Source organism: Podospora pseudocomata, chromosome 6, assembly GCF_035222375.1.
Source record: "Podospora pseudocomata strain CBS 415.72m chromosome 6, whole genome shotgun sequence".
Taxonomy (NCBI): domain Eukaryota; kingdom Fungi; phylum Ascomycota; class Sordariomycetes; order Sordariales; family Podosporaceae; genus Podospora; species Podospora pseudocomata.
In genome coordinates, this window is record NC_085890.1 from 3,313,013 (window position 1) to 3,332,850 (window position 19,838).

Below are 19,838 nucleotides of genomic sequence, written 5' to 3' on the forward strand. Positions count from 1 at the left end.
TGTCTTTGACGACGAAACTGCCGCCTTCAGCGATCCCAATTTGGAGGTGGAGGTGTTGGAGGTCTTGGTCTCAGTCTTTGATGCTTGCTTCAGCGATGTCTTGCCGGTTGTGGCACCGCCGACTGTCTTGGATGGAGAGCCTGAAGCTGTGGTTGGTGGTGGCCTTTGGGCGTTGAGGCTGGAGGGCGGTCTTTCGCCTAGGGGCTGCCTGGGGGTCTTGCTCAACGGGTTGGTGGGTGTGGTACCGGAAGAAGCTCGGTCCCAGTGATGGCTGCATGGATGAAATGAGCGGTGGTTCAGCCGCGAGGCCGTGAACGCCATAGTTTTTCTGCCGTACGAGATCGCCTTGCCGTACGCTCGTAACCGCAATATCGAATCCATCGGCGACGGCTGTCCGTCGAACGCGGCGATGGTCATGAACCGCTGGACCATTTCTCAAACCCGGTCGAAATGGCTCCTCGAGTTCTGCTGCGCTTCCTGCTGCGTTTCGCACTCGTCTCGTCGCTGCTCGATCTCGTCGTCCCGCTCCTATTCGGCCCTGTACAACACCAACATCCGGGCCACCGTCACAATGGCGGACAACCGGGGCGTATAGACCCACGCGCTCCTCCACCCGTGCGCGACGTTGATCCCCAACACGGCCAAACAGCTATATAACGCGTTTTGAAACTCGTTGTCGCCAATGGCATGGTCCTACAACGTGACGAAAAATTCCAACATGCATTGTTCTAACCCTCGCATACCTTGGCCATTTGCCGGGGCTCCGTCCGGGTCTAACCTATCCTCCCCTTTCTCGGCTGTTTCCTCGGCCCCATCATCATCCCTGATCCCCGAATGTGGCCCCGGGTTCCCCGTCATCATACATGTGTATGCGGCTTCTTGCAAATGCTTCCACGCCTGGGCCTGGTCTGCGGTGAACTGGTATGCCGGCCGTTGGTTCCGGATACTCCCCTCTCCTTGCCCGGCCTCGGGTCTGGGGCAACTCTCCCTCTCGCCGCTTCCTTCGTCTTGCTCCGATTCGCCGTCTGCCCCTACGTCTGCCGTGGACCCTGTAATATCTGCTGTTTCCGCTGTTTCTGCTGCTCCTGCGGCTTTCAAACGGCACATCCGCCATATCTACGCCACTACCGAGTTCCACGATTCGGTGTACCGCTCCATCATCTGGCCCTTCTGCTCTTCGTGGAATGGCTTATCGTTCGAATCGCCACCTGCCCCCCGTCTGCGCCGGCGGGCTCACCCGTACGTGCCGGCGCGACTTCAAATAACCGCTGTAACGCGCCGGTCTCGCCGAATATACCCGCACGGGCCGCCGTCGGAGCCGGTCAATAAACACATCTTGCCGGCCGTCCGTCCAAACTGGCAAATCCGGAACAGCGGCATCTTCTCGGCCAGGAAACCGGATGCTGTTGATATCTGATGATAAAACGCTTTCTTTCTCCAACTCCAACGCCCGTTCGACGATTTGCCGCCGCTCCGGGTTTGGCAAACAACGGTGTTGTGTGTTAACGTCTGTCCGAACCGAACCGGGCAATACGGCGTGGTGGCACGACCTGCAAATGACAACCCGCTGCTGGCGTAACAACATGAACGTTTCGTCAAACGCATGCATTTTGTGACGTATGTGTATGTGATGGCTTGGGATTTGCACGGGATGCAGTTTGGGGGGGGTGGGGCGGGTAAACGGATTGCAATGCTTCTAATATTTGTGATTCCTCTCTTCCGTGGATTTTCCTCGGGCTTTGATATAAATATTTTATGAAAATCCCTGTTTGTAGTTCCCACCCTAGCTGGTTGGCGGGAAACGGGATGGGCGTTTGGCTTGAAGCTTGGCTTTGTTTTTTTCACCCTTTTTTCACCCCTTTTCTTTTGTTTTCCCCTTGGTGTTGTGGCCCGTGCGTTAACCCGAACTTTCCGCGTTAACCCCATCTCTGCTTACACCGCGAACACGACGTTGGCGGACGATTGAAAAGACGGATTTGGCATTGCAATAAGGGAACAAACTATGGGAGCCAGATGGAAGTGCTATGGTGCCAAGACGAGCGAGCACATCGCAGGATGCAATGTGCTAGGAATGATCGGGCTCGTAATCGGACGAGCACTTGAATGAAAGGAAAGATATATATACAAAGGAAATAGATAGCTTGTAGATAGTTCCGCAGTATGCAATCACAGCTTGTATTCACGGCATCTTGTGCCTACATTGTGTGACGATCCCCTGTCCAGAACCTTTGAAAGGGATACTGGTTGAAGGCGAACTTCTAGATAATGGATCGGTGCAGCTAAACACTGCACAACAAGATGTCTCGATGTAAACACTCAGGATACCGTGAATACAAGCTGTGATTGCATACTGCGGAACTATCTACAAGCTATCTAGTTCTTCCATATATATAGACCTAATGCCAAGACCTGGATCGTTCTGTTTTTTGTGGATCATGACTGACTCCCAAGGATCATTCATGATCTCCTCATGCCCTGGATGATCCATTTCCTATTGGTCTATTCTTCTCTCCTCTGATTGGTCACCGCGTCTCTACTTCCCAATTAGTTGTTCTTTTGGGTGTCCATATCATATTCGTAATACATTGAGATATCTTGTTGTGCACTGTTTAGCTGCACCGATCCATTATCTAGAAGTTCGCCTCCAACCGGTATCCCTTTCAAAGGTTCTGGACAGGGGATCGCCACAACAAGAAATCGCCCCATTTTGGCAAACCAGTAAGAACCTCTGAAAGAATCCTCAACTTTAGAGGTCTCTGAAACTACCTGAACAGAGATTGAGGATGAAAAACTTCTGGAAGAACCTCTGAAAGCTTCAAGCCACAACGCCCATAACGCCCGCAGGTGCGAAGAAAAAAACCTTCTATCACCGCGCACTGGCCAACACGCTCAGCCATATTAGGTAAGATAAGATAGGATGCAGCATTGGATTACGCCGACACATGAAACAAAAACCCATTCTAACTACTCCATTTAGCTACGATGGCCAGAGACATTAGTGTGTATGGATGCTCGTCGCCAAGCACTCGCTGCTGAGCTTGAGCACAGTTTTTCATCAGTGCTAAAGCGTCTGCGTGTCGTCCTTGGTTTTTCCAAGTAAAAGCGAGGTTGGCCATGCTCGTCAGCGTATCTAGGTGATCGGCCCCAAGCTTCATTTTACTCGTCTCCATCACCTGCAGCTGTAGCTTCTCGGCCTCCTCCCACCGGCCCTGGCTCCACAATGTCGACGCTAGGTTGGCCATGCTCCTCAGCGTATCTGGGTGATCGGCTCCAAGCTTAGTCTTCCGAGTCTCCATCACCTGCATCTCCAGCTTCTCGGCCTCCTCCCACCGGCCCTGGTTCCTGTATGTCGACGCTAGGTTGATCATGCTCGTCAGCGTAGAAGGGTGATCGACCCCAAGCTTCATTTTATTCGTCTCCATCACCTGCACCTCCAGCTTCTCGGCCTCCTCCAACCGGTCCTGGCTCCAAAATGTCGACGCTAGGTTGGCCATGCTCCTCAGTGTATCTGGGTGATCGGCCCCAAGCTTTATTTTACTGGTCTCCATCACCTGCAGCTGTAGCTTCTCGGCCTCCTCCCACCGGCCCTGGCTCCAAAATGTCAACGCTAGGTTGGCCATGCCCGTCAGCGTATCTAGGTGATCGGCCCCAAGCTTAATTTTACTGGTCTCCATCACCTGCACCTCCAGCTTCTCGGCCTCCTCCCACCGGCCCTGGTTCCTGTATGTCGACGCTAGGTTGGCCATGCTCGTCAGCGTAGAAGGGTGATCGGCCCCAAGCTTTATTTTACTGGTCTCCATCACCTGCAGCTGTAGCTTCTCGGCCTCCTCCCACCGGCCCTGGTTCCAAAATGTCAACGCTAGGTTGGCCATGCTCCTCAGCGTATCTGGGTGATCGGCTCCAAGCTTAGTCTTCCGAGTCTCCATCACCTGCATCTCCAGCTTCTCGGCCTCCTCCCACCGGCCCTGGTTCCTGTATGTCGACGCTAGGTTGGCCATGCTCGTCAGTGTAGAAGGGTGATCGACCCCAAGCTTCATTTTATTCGTCTCCATCACCTGCACCTGCAGCTTCTCGGCCTCCTCCCACCGGCCCTGGCTCCAAAATGTCGACGCTAGGTTGGCCATGCTCGTTAGCGTAGAAGGGTGATCGACCCCAAGCTTCATTTTACTCGTCTCCATCACCTGCACCTGCAGCTTCTCGGCCTCCTCCCACCGGCCCTGGCTCCAAAATGTCAACGCTAGGTTGGCCATGCCCGTCAGCGAATCTGGGTGATCGGCCCCAAGCTTTATTTTACTGGTCTCCATCACCTGCAGCTGTAGCTTCTCGGCCTCCTTCCACCGGCCCTGGTTCCTGTATGTCGACGCTAGGTTGCCTATGCTCATTAGCGTATCTGGGTGATCGGCTCCAAGCTTAGTCTTCCGAGTCTCCATCACCTGCACCTCCAGCTTCTCGGCCTCCTCCCACCGGCCCTGGTTCCTGTATGTCGACGCTAGGTTGGCCATGCTCGTCAGCGTAGAAGGGTGATCGGCCCCAAGCTTAATTTTACTCGTCTCCATCACCTGCACCTCCAGCTTCTCGGCCTCCTCCAACCGGCCCTGGTTCGAAAATGTCGACGCTAGGTTGGCCATGCTCCTCAGTGTATCTGGGTGATCGGCCCCAAGCTTTATTTTACTCGTCTCCATCACCTGCAGCTGTAGCTTCTCGGCCTCCTCCCACCGGCCCTGGCTCCAAAATGTCAACGCTAGGTTGGCCATGCCCGTCAGCGTATCTGGGTGATCGGCTCCAAGCTTAGTCTTCCGAGTCTCCATCACCTGCACCTCCAGCTTCTCGGCCTCCTCCCACCGGCCCTGGTTCATGTATGTCGACGCTAGGTTGCCTATGCTCGTTAGCGTAGAAGGGTGATCGACCCCAAGCTTCATTTTACTCGTCTCCATCACCTGCACCTCCAGCTTCTCGGCCTCCTCCCACCGGCCCTGGTTCCTGTATGTCGACGCTAGGTTGATCATGCTCGTCAGCGTAGAAGGGTGATCGGCCCCAAGCTTAATTTTACTCGTCTCCATCACTTGCACCTCCAGCTTCTCGGCCTCCTCCAACCGGCCCTGGTTCGAAAATGTCGATGCTAGGTTGACCATGCTCCTCAGTATATCTGGGTGATCGGCCCCAAGCTTTATTTTACTGGTCTCCATCACCTGCAGCTGTAGCTTCTCGGCCTCCTCCCACCGGCCCTGGCTCCAAAATGTCAACGCTAGGTTGGCCATGCTCCTCAGCGTATCTGGGTGATCGGCTCCAAGCTTGGTCTTCCGAGTCTCCATCACCTGCACCTGCAGCTTCTCGGCCTCCTCCCACCGGCCCTGGCTCCAAAATGTCGACGCTAGGTTGGCCATGCTCACTAGCGTATCTGGGTGATCGGCCCCAAGCTTGGTCTTCCGAGTCTCCATCACCTGCACCTGCAGCTTCTCGGCCTCCTCCCACCGGCCTTCGTCGTAATATATTCTTCCTATCGTCTCCCCGATGAAACTTGGATATCTCAAAAAATACTCCCGTTCCTGGCCATCATCCCCATGAATATCTGGCAAGTGTCCAACTAGATGTCGACGGAACTCAGGCTGTTCCTCCTCGATGTTCTGATAACACGCTGCTAAAACAAATACCATATACCACTGCCGCCATGGCCTGCTTCGGTGGCTTAGCATTGCCCGCCACCGAACCAGGCCATGCATTGTCACGCCAGCCCACCCCCCGTCGACTCGCTGCAACAAGCTGTAACGGAGCAGTAGACGGCAGCCCTGCTGATATCGAAAATCATCCCATTTGTCTCCAGCGAGTGGAAGGAATTGCTGGAGTTCAAAGGGCATCCCTTCGCTCTCCTCTTCCCCCATATTAGCCTTGACTTTTTCCATGCCAAGACTGGCCAGACGAAACATCTCATCCTGGATAATACCGCCCTTAAAATGTGCAAGAAACGTCAGCAATACATCAGGTAGCAGGCCTTTATTTTCCATCGCGATTTTCTCGAGCGTGGTGTCCCATACTGTCCACACCGTCTTCTCCGTCGCCAATAACCCTCTAAAAAAGTCCATCTGGAGGAGCTCGTCGCGGTGCCTCTCATAGTCCGCGAGGTATCGCTGCAAAGCCTTGTCACAAGGAGAATGGCTACCGATATAGGCGCCAGCAATATCAATGGCAAGTGCTAAGAATTCCAGCTTTTTCACCACCCTATCACAGTCGTCTTTGATGTCCCCAGGGGCCAGCTCTTCGTCGAGTTGCAGATGTCGGAGGAGAAGCGCCCTCCCTTCCGGTGGCGACATGTCGCCAACACGGACCGATTCGCAGGTCCCGCCGACTAACTTGGTACTTTGCTCGTCTCGGCTGGTAATAATAACCCTTCCTCGGTTTCCCCTCGGCATGACCTTCTGGATCCCCCAGCTAACGTCGTCGGCATTATCCACAATCAAAAGCCATTCGTCATCCGCCTCACTTCGGTCGCAAAGCCATCTAAGTACTGCCCGGACCCCTGCATCCGTAATAATCGATCCTTGGTTTTCGCCGCCCTCTACTGTGAGTCCCAGCTCCGCAGCACATATCTTAAAGCTAGATCGTACTGTCTCCTCGTCCGTCGCGTCTATCCAGAGAATCGGGTTGTAATCATGTTTGTGCTTCTCGGCGTAGTCCAGCGCTAGCTGCGACTTACCAACACCGCCCAATCCGTAAAGAGAGACTGCATATGGAACGCTTGCTTTCTTATGCCTTATATGCAACTTCTGCTCGAGTTCTGCCGACAGTCCGACCCGCTCCGTATAGGTATCTACCCTCCCGAGCGGTACAGCGTAGTGATGCTTCACTGGCCGAGCGGAGGCTCTGATTGATTCGGTAAGTTTCGAAAGTATTGACTGATAGCTTTCGTTCTTCGACGCAAATTTGTTGAGCCCATAGTGATCGACCGATAGCCCAATGTTTCGAACATTTCGACCCTCATATGTGGCGGATTGCTCATGGACACACTGTGTCTGCTATTAGCGCTCCATCCATGCTAACATCCGACATACTTACAAATCGCTCTAGCCGAACGAACCATAGCCGAAGAATACATGTCGGCCGCTTCTCAAAGAAGTTAAACACACGCAAATCGTCTGGAGCCACCGCCATAAAATCCTTATGCAAGTCGTGTAGCGAAAATGAATCATACTCCAAATCGGCCAGGATTGACGGGTTCGACCCGAGAGGCTGGAGGCCCTTTGCCGCAAGCCAACCCCATAGGCCGAAACTGGTCCCGCGATGCGGCGTACCCAGGAAGATAATTGTTTGAGCATGCTCCGCGACGTGGCCAAAGTCTCGACTCGCTCGGGCTTGAACAAGTGCCTTCTAGAAGTTAGGCGCGTCGTTATCACAAGTGGTTTCTAGCTTACACGTTTAACCACGAGCCCCCAAAACTATGTGCTACAAAGATCAAGCTCCGGTTTTGCTCCTAGAGTTGGGCGCGTTAGCAGTGCCCCAAGAGTCGAGTCCAAAGCTGGGTCTATCTTCACACCCACCGTCTCGGACATCCGGATCCCCTCCAATATGCTCAAGCAGTTCATTCCCGAGGTTTGTCAAGCGTGTGTGCACCGCATCCCTCTTCCAGTACGAATCGTAGTTGTAAAAGAATAGGCGGACATCTCTGCTGACCGCCGGAAGGAGGTCACTAGGGAGAAAGTCGCTGACCCAGTTCACAAACTGCTCGTTGTCCGTCGCCGCTTCTTCAGGTATATCGGCCGTCGTCGCTTGTCTCGTCGCATGTTTCGTCGCCCGCCATGTCGAGTCGGGGTTGGACCCTAGGCCGTGTACAAAGATAATACTGCCTCTGTCAGAAAGCTTCACTCGTAGTAGCGCTAGAGGTGCTTACTCAATCCCGTCCGCCCTCGTCGGTAAACCACTGGCGCACGCTGGAACGAGCTCAAATCTTGATTTCGGAGCTTGGTCGGAGTTGAGTCGGCTGGGGATGCTCTTCGTGGCCTGGTAGTAGAGGACTGCAATCGAGAGCAGGAAGATGATCAGGTATATAGCTAGGCCCATCGCGCGGTGGGGATGACGGGTGTGAGGAGTGTAGTGGTACTAGCACTAGGCTTGTAACAATAGGCAAATATGGTTTAATTCAACTCATAAAAAGGTGCTCGGTGGTCACAGGCCGTGGCACTTCTCTTTTATGCTTCACAGAGTGGTTCTGGGTGAGCGGGGTAGGGCCGATACAAAATGATAAAGATAGGGCGAAGTACAGGCCAATGAAAATCTTCGTTTGCTCAACCAGAGGCGGCTGTGTGGCAAGTCGTTACGGGTCCAATCTGATGAAGGCCTGCAATATGCACAGCCCCGCGGATCTGTGGTTTGGTGATATTCCCCTCACAAAGACGCCCTTGGACATGTCCGCCGCTCAGCTTAACCGTCAAAAATACCAAATGCCTAGTTATTCCCATATTCCTTTCCCTCCATCCTCCGCTCCGAACAGAGATCGTCTCAGCCCTTACGATGAAGTGACTGTTCAGAATGCGCAATCCGAGCCAGATAATAAGGCGGGGCCTATAACGCATGTTCCAGGAGAGCCCGCTGTCAGACTACTCCCCGACCAAGTCCGCATTCATATCTCGAGTCACCTGGATACTCCGCTCCTCGATGAGCTTTACGAACATCTCTGGCTTATTGCGAAGAAGTGCGGTCGAAACATCGACCCGCTCCATACACAAAAGGTCAAAGGTCGAAGCATTGTCCCTACCGAGGATCCTAGGCTCCATCTCACCTGGCACCGGGACAGGATCTATGTAAAGCCTGTTCCAGTATTCCTTCTCAACTATCAATTTTGGACAACCTATCTACAGACCTCGACGCAGGACTCATCTTGTGGGATGCCCAAAGAGCTGGGCTTCGACAGCTCGATTGCGACTGGATTCTTGCGGTCATATGCTTTGCTGGTGCCGCACCGCCTGGATTTCGAATTAGCGAAAGAGGCCCACCTTATCCCTGGCGACGTGGAGAACTGGCTTCAATGGTCGAAATTCATCAGCCATTTCCATCACCTCTCTGATGAGAACGTTGCGAGGCGATATCACTACGGACAGCTGCGCCTCTCGTGGCTGAACTGGGCCGTCCGCGTGTTCCGCCCACAGCACGCGCGAACTTGGTGGTTCTACGAGGTCCCGCATTGGTCTATCACCGCTTTTGTGGCGAGAGCGACCGTACCTCTACTGTTCTTGTTTGCCGGTATATCCCTCGCTCTGTCATCAATGCAAGTTGCACTCTCGGTGCCGACAGACGACCCGTGGTTTCATGGACTAGGAGAGTCTAAACTACAAAGTATCGGCCGGGCGTTCTGGGTGTTCTCTATTGCTGTAATACTGGGTTGGGCAGCTATAGGGGCCCTCTTACTCGGCATTCCAACTGCTATCCTGGTGTGGCAAGTTTCATGGGGGTTTATGAGAGAGAAGAGACGACGGGCGCGCACTTCTGGGGGGTAAAATTCTTTATGGATGCAGAATGTAATGGTCTTAAGGTGGTGTATTACAACGAGCTTGGCCATCTCTACGAGTACACTGAGCTTGGAGAAGAAAATAGAAGGAGAAGATTTGACACTATGAGCATCTAATATTTTACGAAGGACAAGGCTACTAATAATAGATTAATGTATGGTGTAGAAAAAAAGGAAGAAATGGCCTAACGACCGATAACTGGGAAGGTATATAAATAAGTGATTGCTTTGTCTGGTTAAAACTTTGTAGAACCTCTGTAAATTCGTCGTTCTCTGCTTCCTGTAGCTATGCTTTAAGCGTTCGGGGCGGGCCAGCCTTGTCCAAATTCTCGTGGTAAAACCACCGTAACAGGTTTGGTCAATATTTGAAATCTCTTGCCGAGTACTATTCCATGTCCGGTGTAACGGGCTGAGCCCTGGCATAGACCTCGGCAACCCTCGGCCCTAATGAAGCCATTCCCAGAACACAGAGACCACTACTCCAGAACCCTTCTATCACCGCGCACTGGCCAACACGCCCAGCCATATCAGAGGCTCATGTTGTCAAACCTTCTCTTTCTCTTTTCTTTTCTTCTCTAAGTTCAGTGTACTCGTAGAGTGGCCTAGCTAGTTGCAATACACTGCCTTGAGGCCGTTACATCCGGGTCCTAGCCTTTCCACTGAGCTTGGTACTACAATCTCCCGTGGTGGGTACGGCTGGCGAGGATCTTTGAGGCTTTATGCTCGGATCCACCAGTAGATTCCATTGGCTCTCCTGGCGGGTTTTCTGACGCTTATCCGGACAATGGGTTGTTCGGGATTTTCTCAGGTGGTCGGCCGTGAACACTGCGGAGTGCTTGAGAATACCACTCGGTCGCCGGGCTTGAAGTCAGGTTCGTGTCGGTGACGGTTTGCTTGAGCTGCCTGTCGCTATTGAGATTTGACGATATTGTCCTTGGCAAAGTTCACGCACCCTCCGATCAGTTGGGTAAACTTCTGAGCGTATTCTTGGGTCTTGCGTTCACTTCGAGGTAGATCAGTCCATTCCTTGGTTCGCACTTGCAAATTAAACTACATCCTCGTCGGGAAGCCGAACAATACTTCCTGCTCTCTACGAGAAGCGTGTCCAGGGTATTCTGGATATCTGTGAGCCACTTGTCCTTCTCCAGGTATTCTTCCAATATCCACTCCGAAAAACGAGTTGTTGCTCTTTGATCAGGACCCTTCCAGATATGTGCGGTCCCACTGGTTCGTACCGTAGGACTTTTTTCTGCCGATGATGATCATTTCGTTGCGGTATTACACGCCTGGCAGTTGTTTTCTTGAGTTTTTTTCGCCTCTCATGTCAAATGCTCCTCAAACTAGTGGCTTACCCTCAGGAAGAAGTCTGCTGAGACGATCCACAATTATTAACACCTTAGCACGTATATTAACATGGCTTAATCCAACCGTCCCACAAACTCCGATATTTCTCGTCGAATTTACGGTTTCTCATCCACCACTTGGCGCTATGCATCTGCCCTTGCCAGGTTGCAAGGAAGCCTTGCAAAGCCAAGCTCCCGGTTTCCTTGCAAGGAGTCCAGCCGCCAAAATGACTCTGTGTGCAGTAGAAGCCAGTTTTGGAGGCAGATAACGTCCACCTATAGTTCAAGATCGTGCTCTCAGAGTGTCACAGTTCAGAAGAAGCGGGGTCGCTCGGGCCAGTGAGAACGAGCGACGGATAAGTGGGGCCCGTGGAGCAGGGAATAACACATTTGAGAGATAGATCCATGGATCTAGGGATTAGAGGATAGATCCCGGTACGGAGGTACCTGGGAGTCAAGGCCTATATACACGGAGGAACTGGCTGGCGTGGCTAGACAGTTCCGCAGTATGCAATTCACGCTTGTATTCACGGTATCTTGTGTTTACATTGAGACATCTTGTTGTGCACTGTTTAGCTGCACCGAACCAATTGTCAGAAGTTACCTTCAACCCGTATCCCTTTCAGAGGTTCTGTACAGGGGTTCGTCACAATTCGGACTCCAACACCTTCAGCCTCGAGCCCAGCCACGGCACTACCTTGGGTCTCTCAAACGCCACACAACCCTCGGGAGGCTACCTCACAGTCAGCGCTTATCAAAACTCGAATTTCTAACCATCAGGGCAGCTCTCCAACCTCAATGCTAGCCGCTGTGGACCAATTTACTAAGGGAGCAATGGGTATAATGCACGAGGTGGCTCTTCTCCGTGCAGAGGTCTCTTCGCTACGCAAGGCCAATGAGGAGCTTAGTAAGAGACGGAGAGCCAAAAAAAACACGTGTGCGGCTTGGAGGGTCACTTACTATACAAGAGGCACAGGATCTACTGGATCAGAAGGCTGTGGGTGAGCAGGTAGCCCAGGAAACACGACAAAATAGTGGTGGTGCAGGGGGGTCTCGTACGAAGATTCGGTGCTGTAGTGTGTGCGGCAAGCCTGGCCATAATGCACGTACTTGCCAGGAGGCTGCAGAATTGTCTGATTCAGCTATTTCGGATGTAATTATGGTTGCTTCCTAGTATTGTTGTGTAGCAATTGAGGATAATGGTATAAAGGTTGTGAAAAAGTGGTCGCTCGCTTATATTGGTCGCTCGCTTATAATGTACGTTATGCCAGTTATGACCCTTTAAAATCATTGCACATATGTTGAGTGCGGTTCCCACCAGCCGGCTGAATCCTCAATTGTATAGAGCCCCCCAGTCAAAATCCACCGAGTCCATAAACCTCGCTGTCTCTTCATCCCCAAACAAAAGCCGGCTCAGCCTCGGAGGCAGATATTGCCAGACGCTGGTCTGCAACCCAAAAGAATGCATCTCTCCGTAAAGTTCCCCACAGTACATACCTTGCTGGACCATTACCATCAACTTCGCATGTGTTTTGGTCATGGAATTCTTCTTCACATTCCAGTCCTCACGAGCATCGTTTAGGCATTTTTCCAAGTGCGTAAGTTCCCGCTGGAGCGGTGAATCCTTCGAGGCTATGGTGCAAATTGTGGCCCAAAGAGTTTTCCAGCTCGCGCCCAGGAGGTCGTGAGCCACAAAGTACAAGAATGCGTAGATGACTGGCGTGACGAAGAAGTGAAAGTGAGTTGTGAGCAGTGGAAAGAACAATGTCCATAATGACATTACCAGTATGTTGTAGCTATGGGCTGGTTAGTAAAATGTCAAGGTCTGCAACGGTCATCGTCAACTCACAATGCAACCCTGACGAGGTGCAGAAGTTCCTTCCTTCAAACGTCATCGAACTCTTCTTGCTTCTTAGCAACCGCCTTGTCGATTTCAATGAAGAACCTGTTCATGTAGAACTGGATGAGTCCAGATACTCGAGCAAGCACATCCGCGCCACCTTAAAGTCGGCAACTGCGCGTCCAATTAGTCACGTCAGAGCTTTACTGCGATATGTGAAGGGCTATTCTTACCGTGGTTTAAACAGAAAGGTCTGTCACCAAACTGACAGTAGCTCGTGTACAATATCCCAGCATCATACCACTCTGCGCATGCAACCGTTTGCGCCGGTGCTTGCTGGTAACTCTGGACCTCGCTTTTCGCATCCGCGTAATGTCGGACTAGCATCCCATCTTTTCTCTTCTCGAGTCGCCACCACGGAACGATGAGTGTAGATGCGCCATTTGAATGGCGCAGGAGGACCTTTGAGAGGATGTCTTCCTCTGGTATGAGAGGCGTCGCCCTGGGAGACGAAGTGGGAATCATTGTGTGTGGTGGGACGGGGAGAGCAAAACCCACCCGATCGATTGCGTTGTTGGTTGTTCTGGGAAGAATTTTCAAAGCGGGAGAATTTATCGCAGCCGAGTTTACTCTGAAGGCGGTTGTCTTATTTGGTGCCTCAGTAGGTCGTGTCCTCCTCAAAAGGAGCAGATTACGTTTGATGAAGGGTAGCCTGGTAGCTTTCTTCCAGGACTGTTGGCCGCTACAAGTCAGCCTTCTGCCAGTCACGTTAGCAATTTCCTACCATCACCATTAACATGAGTTTTGACTGAGAAGAGATCAGCAGCACATCAATTACTTATGAAGCGTCGGCCAGGGCTGATCCCCAGAGCCTGGAAGCTGAGGCTTCAAGCCAGGTAATTACCTAGTTCATAGTTTACTTCGAGGAGTGATACATGGCAAAAGCCGTCATCAACACAGTGTATCTCAGGTCAGGCTAGTCTAGGGAAGGGTTTAATCGCTTGACAGGCAACTCGAGCGTGCGATGAAGTCTTGTGGTACTCTCCACAAAGTACGGCTCATTTTGACCATCCAGAAGCCCATGCTGGGTGATAAAGTTTAGAGCAACCATAGCGTAACCCGGTTTGACGTGACCTGGATGTCCAGATGATTGACATATGATCTTAGCTTCGAGAGCAACGCATGATTGCCTTGTAAGATGCTCTCTATGAGTTCTTCCGCATCAAAAAGTTTGATCCACTCCTCCTTGTGATCGCATGGCTTAGGTTCAGCCCCACCCGGCAGTTCGAGCTCAAACAAGTACTCAACCTGTGGCTGAACAAGACCGACCTCGCCGATAGCAAGGGCATTGTGCAGATGCATATACGTCACAGTTCCGCATGACTTGGTTCTAGAGCGCACAAGATCTTCAGGAAGGGTCGCTTCCTCTCCCGCTTCAAGGATCGCCACTTCTAGAGGCAGTTGGCCATCGGGCATAGTCGAGCTAGCTACAGTATTGTCGAGGTGGCCGGGATAGAATGCAGTGGACTGTGAGCGTTTCTGCACCCACAGCTTGATATGACCGTCGTCACTGCGAGTGAAGGCTGTCCGGTGAATCCCATACGAGACGACACCGAGAAGGGGTGCGGCAGCACGATCGATCTTGAAGGGAAGCTCGCCACTGGATCCATAGATGGGCTTCAACTCGTTGCGCCAGCGTGACAGAATGGCAAGCATCTTCTCGTCGCAGAATTTGTGCAGAGTTTTCTCGACAATGGCTGCCCTCGACGCGGCGTCGGTGCCATCGACAAGCGCTAAGGTCCTTGGCCTGCTGGGCTCGTCGAGCTTCCGACCACGAAAGGCAGAGACAACCGAGGGGATGACAAGCCTAACAGTTTGATCAGCCGGCGGAATGACAAGATGGTAAAACCTATCGATGGAATCGATATGCACCTGGAGACCCCACTGCAGGATGGGGAAACTGGCAACCGATTAAGATGTTAGCTATGTCCATATTTCTCGGAAGCAAACACGCAGTTGTCACGGGCATTGACAACGTCCAAAAATGTTTTGTACTCTTTCGAAGTGGGAGCGGTTGACATGATTGCTCTTGTTACTAAAGAGTATGAGCGGGATAAGAAACGATGGGAGCCAGTGGCAAGACAGGCAGGTTGAACTTTGAGCAATCCGAGATAGCACCTTGACATTTGGAGAGAGTGACAGCACGAGAAGATCTACAGGAGAAGGTGCAGAACAAAAAACGGAGCAAGCAGACCCGACAGTCTGCTGGTGAAGGGAACCAACCACCTGTCACCTAACCACCTGGCACCTGCCCGTCAACACCCACCCCTCGTCACTGCTGTTTGCTTCTCGCCTACAAAACATGTGACGGGAAATGGTTGATTCAGATTTCAATGTACCTGCTCAAACTTTTGGGTGGTACCTGCCTAGATACTCAACATGTGACGAACATCTTGGTGGGAACTATGCGGTCTGTCAAGTGCGGTTATGCACATGGCGGAGAACAGAGGTGAATATGGGAGATATTTAGGTAGATAGAGAGGCCATGTCTGCCTTAAAATTCCTAGCCGCCCAATTCCACTTCAACTCAGGCGCCGAGAGCCATGCGCCAATATCCATGGGATAAATTGCCCATGTTAGGAGGACCCAGCCTCTATATGCATTGATCTACGTAATCATGCCTGAATCATGGCTCGTTTGACACGTATGTCAGAAGTCATGTTTAAACTCCAACTCTATAACCAAATGCAAACGCCCTTTCAATAAACCTTCCCAGCATCACCCTTCCCCTTTCCCATTACCAACCCCTTACCCTCCCCTCCCTGTCCCAAAGCCTCAACCACATTCCCCAACCACCAAGCATGCACCCTCACATCCCCCGTCAACTCGGGGTGAAAACTCGTCCCAAAAACATTCCCCTGCCTCACAGCAACAATATCCTCCTCCTCCCCAGGCTTCTTCACCGTCCCCAAAACCTTGACCCTCCCATCCCCATCAATCACCTCCTCCACCACCGGCGCCCTGATAAAAACCCCCCTAAACGGCCCTTCCCCCTCCCCCAAGAAATCCAAGTTCAAATCCGCCACAAACGACTGCACCTGCGTCCCGAATTTGTTCCTCAGCACTCTCACGTCCAAGCCACCAATGAGTTCCTGCCCGCCTTGCTTCGTGGCAGAGGCCTCCTCCGCTAGCATTACAAGTCCGGCGCAAGTCCCCCAGACGGGCTTGTTGTTGATTTTGACAAACTCCCTTAGTGGCTCCAAGAGGCCGAGGCGGCGGGCGACGATGGCCATGGTTGTGGATTCGCCTCCGGGGATGATGAGGGCGTCGCAGAGGGAGAGTTGCTCGGGTGTGCGGACTTCGAGGAAGTGGAAGGTTACGGATGGGTAGCTTCCCGAGGCGCGGTTGAGGAGGGCGATGTGCTCTACTACGCCGCCTTGGAGGGCTAGGACGCCGACGGTGATGGTTGATGGTGGCATTGTGGCTGTGGGTGTATAGGGGTAGGGTTGGTGGTGTAGGTGGGTTGGTTGAATGATGAGTCAAAGCGGGTTAGAAATATATGTATGAGCGGTGGCTTCTAGGTTGTTATAGTATGAAGCTTGGTGGTACACAATAGTTTTGTTGATAAGTCGCCTTGTCAAGTGAGCAGCCAAAGTGGGGTGTGATATCTGTCGAAGGTATCTCCTGGCGGAATACGGAATTCTTAAACGTTCTTGACGAGTCACGATGATTGTTATTTCAGATGGGGCCGCTCATCGCAAGTCATCAAGCAGGTACCAGGCGGTAAGGTATATGCAGGTGAGCAAAGTGGTGACATGGTTGCTGGCCGGGTGGCACGGGATATGCCGGATAGGGGCGGCTTATTAACCATCTCTTGGTCTCTTGGATCCGACAAGAAAGTACTGAAAAAATCCCTCGCCACCCCAATTGGGAACGACATCGGACACTTTAAACACACACGGTGCAGGGGGCAGCCAAAAGACTCTTCGAGACTTTTCACCATTGGATGGTGCAAGAGGTAACCTCGCCATCGCCTCAACATCGCCGCGGGTGGTGACAGGGCCGTGGGGAGGAAATAAAGTTGATACGGTGTGGGAACCCCACGCTTGCCCAGGCCGAGAGCAAAAAGTTGGAGGGGTAATATCTGCCCCTCGATGACCCCTCGTTGAAATGTGACTCTTTGCCTTTTTTTTTCTTTGTTACGTGGAAAAGGCGCGTGGGCAGTAAGCCACATGTCAAAAGTGCCGGTGTTGTGTTAGTCTCCAGCCCTTTTAGGGCGTGGGATGTCCAGATTGGATCTCAATTGGCTTCAGATTAGAGAGATATCATCAACAATTTGATGAACCTCGGCCGTATGCTATGGACACAAGGCCAAGATAGACAATGCCAGTCGTGGCAGTGTACGGCATCAGGGATCAAGCGAGATATCCCCGTGAGCACAGCTGCTGGCCACCTTCTCTTTGGAAGCTAGGACGTTATGTAATCCCGAGCTACGTGACTGGTGTGCCGACGCTCCGGGTCCTCTCCGATCCGGAGGCAAGGGTCGTCAACCGCTCACGGCGTGAACTGTCCCAGACCCAGAGTTCTCTCAGCGCTACAGTAGATCTCACACTGTGTAGAGATCCCGCCCTTCACGCTGCCATGCATGCATACACCTGACGATCGAGGGGTCAACCACCACGCCTGTCCCCTCACTGACTCACGAATCATCTTCCTTAAAAGATCAAGTCTTTCCCCTTCGAGGCAGCTGTTTCTCGACATCAACAGCATCGACTTCCTCAACCATCTATCTACCTATCACATTGACCGGCTTGACCTCCACCATCCATCAAAGACTCTTACATAACCAACACTACCAAACCTTAAAACACCTCTTCTCGCCACTAAAAAAGCCCTCAAAACGCTTTTCCCTATTAATATCAAAACAAATCTCACCCTAAAATCAAAATGGCCACCAACCTCACCAACGGCATCTCCTCCATCAGCGATGACTTCACCGTCAAAGCTGGCCTCGCCCAGATGCTCAAGGGCGGCGTCATCATGGACGTCACCAACGTCGAGCAAGCCCGCATCGCCGAGGAGGCCGGCGCCGTCGCCGTCATGGCCCTCGAGCGCATCCCCTCCGACATCCGCAAGGTCGGCGGTGTCGCCCGCATGTCCAACCCGGAGATGATCAAGGAGATCCAGGCCGCCGTCACCATCCCCGTCATGGCCAAGGCCCGCATCGGCCACATTGTTGAGTGCCAGATCCTTGAGGCCCTCGGAATCGACTACGTCGACGAGAGCGAGGTCCTCACCCCTGCTGATGACCAGTACCACGTTCAAAAGACCGACTTCAAGGTTCCCTTTGTGTGCGGGTGCAGAAACTTGGGCGAGGCGCTGAGGAGAATCAAGGAGGGCGCGGCGTTCATCCGCACCAAGGGCGAGGCTGGCACCGGTGATGTTGTCGAGGCTGTGAAGCACATCCGGACGGTGAACGCTGAGATCGCCAAGGCGAAGGCTGCTCTTGCTTCCGAAGGGGAGTTGGGTATCGCCAAGTTGGCGAGGGAGATTGGTGCTGATCCTATTCTGCTGAAGCAGACTGCTGAGTTGGGCAGACTGCCGGTTGTCAACTTTGCCGCTGGTGGTGTGGCTACCCCGGCTGATGCTGCACTCATGATGCAGCTTGGCTGCGATGGTGTGTTTGTTGGCAGTGGTATTTTCAAGGATGCGCTGGATGCTGAGCATGCTACCAAGCGCGCAAGGGCTATCGTCAAGGCTGTTGCCAACTGGACGGACAAGAAGGTGCTCATCGAGGCCAGCATTGAGCACGGGACTGCCATGAAGGGTATTAGCAACGCTGGGCTCAAGGAGGATGAGAAGCTTGCTGGCAGAGGTTGGTAAAGCGGAGATGGTGGGAAATTTTCTTTTTGGACTTTTTGGGATGGGAAAAGCGAATGGAGATTCGAGTCTCAACACTTAAAAGCGCGGGTCGTGGAATGGGTGGCATCCTATTTTTTGACATCAATTACATTGTGAAGACTCATAGTTTTCTCATCTAGGAGCAATGAAGCATGAATGAATCGACATTATGACATTGAAACGTGACTATAGCTAGGTTTCTTTACACTCGTGGTCAACCATGACTCAGGGTGACGGTGTCACGTTATCTGGGTCATGGTCACTACGGCAACTGTCATGCCTTAGCTTGAGTAATATGGCTTATTGGCCGGATATAAAGACACAGGATCAGAAGACTGCACATCTGTCCGAAGAGCCATGCTCCCTTCATTATAGAATATGTTTCACGTACGTTTGACGCATGGCTAGATGCCGCATCAGGATTCTGTATAGAATACCCTTTAACTTCTTTAAATGAACACTACGCATGTACGGTGGAGAAACGCTTACACTGCGTGTATCAATCTTTTTGCTTTTGGATACCGTCATCAGAAGACAACGCATACACCATCATTAACCACTCACCGTTCAACATATTAAAGAACCAGCTGCTTGGGAAATATAGACCCTGCATAGGTAGGTATCGCTCGTCTAATTTCCCTCCCCATGGAGGAGAAGGAGGAGAAGCTAAGGAGATGGGCCGGCCTAGATATAGTGCATTACATCAAGCCACCTCGATACCTGAAGTGAGAAAAAGGCTAATCCTATGTCACCAGATATTTCCTGCGCCGTGCTCGACCTTGCATGAGGGAGGATGGGTCGTCTCTCCGGCCCCAGGTAAGACAGTCATCTAACTGTTACAAACCTGATTCCTTCCTAACCAACAACTTCTACAACAACCCAGGACCTTGCCTTCTCCCGGCACAACCTCTCAGGACCTAGCCCAGCGATACTAATTTTGAGATGAAGCCGAACCAACGAAGCAAAGGTTTTGATGATTGTCACCGACGCCTACAACAAAATCTGGAACAAAGTCGGGATCAGGCCGTCGGTGTGGGATGAGTTGCTGCCGGTGGATTGTCAGACAGGTTGCTCTTAGGGCTTCCGTGGGCCGGGCCACAGGTTGTCAGATTAGATAGACTTCTGCTCTCCGGAGTGATTTTTTCCAGTGCTTGACAATATCATGACTTTTCATACTTCTGTTCGGACATTCCACGCAAAGCTTTGTACTCCCCTCGCTTAAGTCTGTTGCTCACGAGGTAATCAGGTGTCTTGATAG

At 52.2% G+C, this 19,838-nt stretch overlaps 7 protein-coding genes across 7 annotated transcripts; 2 read left to right on the plus strand and 5 right to left on the minus strand.

Annotated features, from left to right (window-relative positions):
* Nucleotides 1-1,189: 1,189 nt before the first annotated feature.
* On the minus strand, nucleotides 1,190-1,609 carry QC762_0099700 (uncharacterized protein; the record flags this gene model as incomplete). Its single annotated transcript, XM_062884190.1, has 1 exon — nucleotides 1,190-1,609. One exon carries the CDS (start codon nucleotides 1,607-1,609, stop codon nucleotides 1,190-1,192), a length of 420 nt encoding a protein of 139 aa, XP_062741094.1.
* A 1,351-nt stretch (nucleotides 1,610-2,960) lies between these two features.
* Nucleotides 2,961-7,577, minus strand: QC762_0099710 (uncharacterized protein; the record flags this gene model as incomplete). The annotated part of the gene is made up of 6 exons (XM_062884191.1): nucleotides 2,961-3,037; nucleotides 3,623-5,012; nucleotides 5,391-7,001; nucleotides 7,051-7,362; nucleotides 7,409-7,465; nucleotides 7,533-7,577. 6 exons carry the CDS (start codon nucleotides 7,575-7,577, stop codon nucleotides 2,961-2,963), a joined length of 3,492 nt encoding a protein of 1,163 aa, XP_062741095.1.
* Nucleotides 7,578-8,310: 733 nt separating this feature from the next.
* On the plus strand, nucleotides 8,311-9,485 carry QC762_0099720 (uncharacterized protein; the record flags this gene model as incomplete). The annotated part of the gene is made up of 1 exon (XM_062884192.1): nucleotides 8,311-9,485. The coding sequence occupies exon 1, from the start codon at nucleotides 8,322-8,324 to the stop codon at nucleotides 9,483-9,485; it is 1,164 nt and encodes a 387-aa protein (XP_062741096.1). The 5' UTR covers nucleotides 8,311-8,321.
* Nucleotides 9,486-12,082: 2,597 nt separating this feature from the next.
* QC762_608335 (uncharacterized protein) lies at nucleotides 12,083-13,204 on the minus strand (the record flags this gene model as incomplete). Its single annotated transcript, XM_062892509.1, is given in 4 exon segments — nucleotides 12,083-12,635; nucleotides 12,689-12,717; nucleotides 12,730-12,839; nucleotides 12,949-13,204. 4 exon segments carry the CDS (start codon nucleotides 13,202-13,204, stop codon nucleotides 12,173-12,175), a joined length of 858 nt encoding a protein of 285 aa, XP_062741097.1. The 3' UTR covers nucleotides 12,083-12,172.
* Nucleotides 13,205-13,777: 573 nt separating this feature from the next.
* On the minus strand, nucleotides 13,778-14,760 carry QC762_608340 (uncharacterized protein; the record flags this gene model as incomplete). The annotated part of the gene is made up of 2 exons (XM_062892510.1): nucleotides 13,778-14,639; nucleotides 14,690-14,760. The coding sequence occupies 2 exons, from the start codon at nucleotides 14,758-14,760 to the stop codon at nucleotides 13,778-13,780; spliced, it is 933 nt and encodes a 310-aa protein (XP_062741098.1).
* A 678-nt stretch (nucleotides 14,761-15,438) lies between these two features.
* On the minus strand, nucleotides 15,439-16,158 carry SNO1 (Senecionine N-oxygenase; the record flags this gene model as incomplete). The annotated part of the gene is made up of 1 exon (XM_062892511.1): nucleotides 15,439-16,158. One exon carries the CDS (start codon nucleotides 16,156-16,158, stop codon nucleotides 15,439-15,441), a length of 720 nt encoding a protein of 239 aa, XP_062741099.1.
* Nucleotides 16,159-17,626: 1,468 nt separating this feature from the next.
* On the plus strand, nucleotides 17,627-18,562 carry SNZ1 (Pyridoxal 5'-phosphate synthase subunit snz1; the record flags this gene model as incomplete). The annotated part of the gene is made up of 1 exon (XM_062892512.1): nucleotides 17,627-18,562. One exon carries the CDS (start codon nucleotides 17,627-17,629, stop codon nucleotides 18,560-18,562), a length of 936 nt encoding a protein of 311 aa, XP_062741100.1.
* Nucleotides 18,563-19,838: the final 1,276 nt, after the last annotated feature.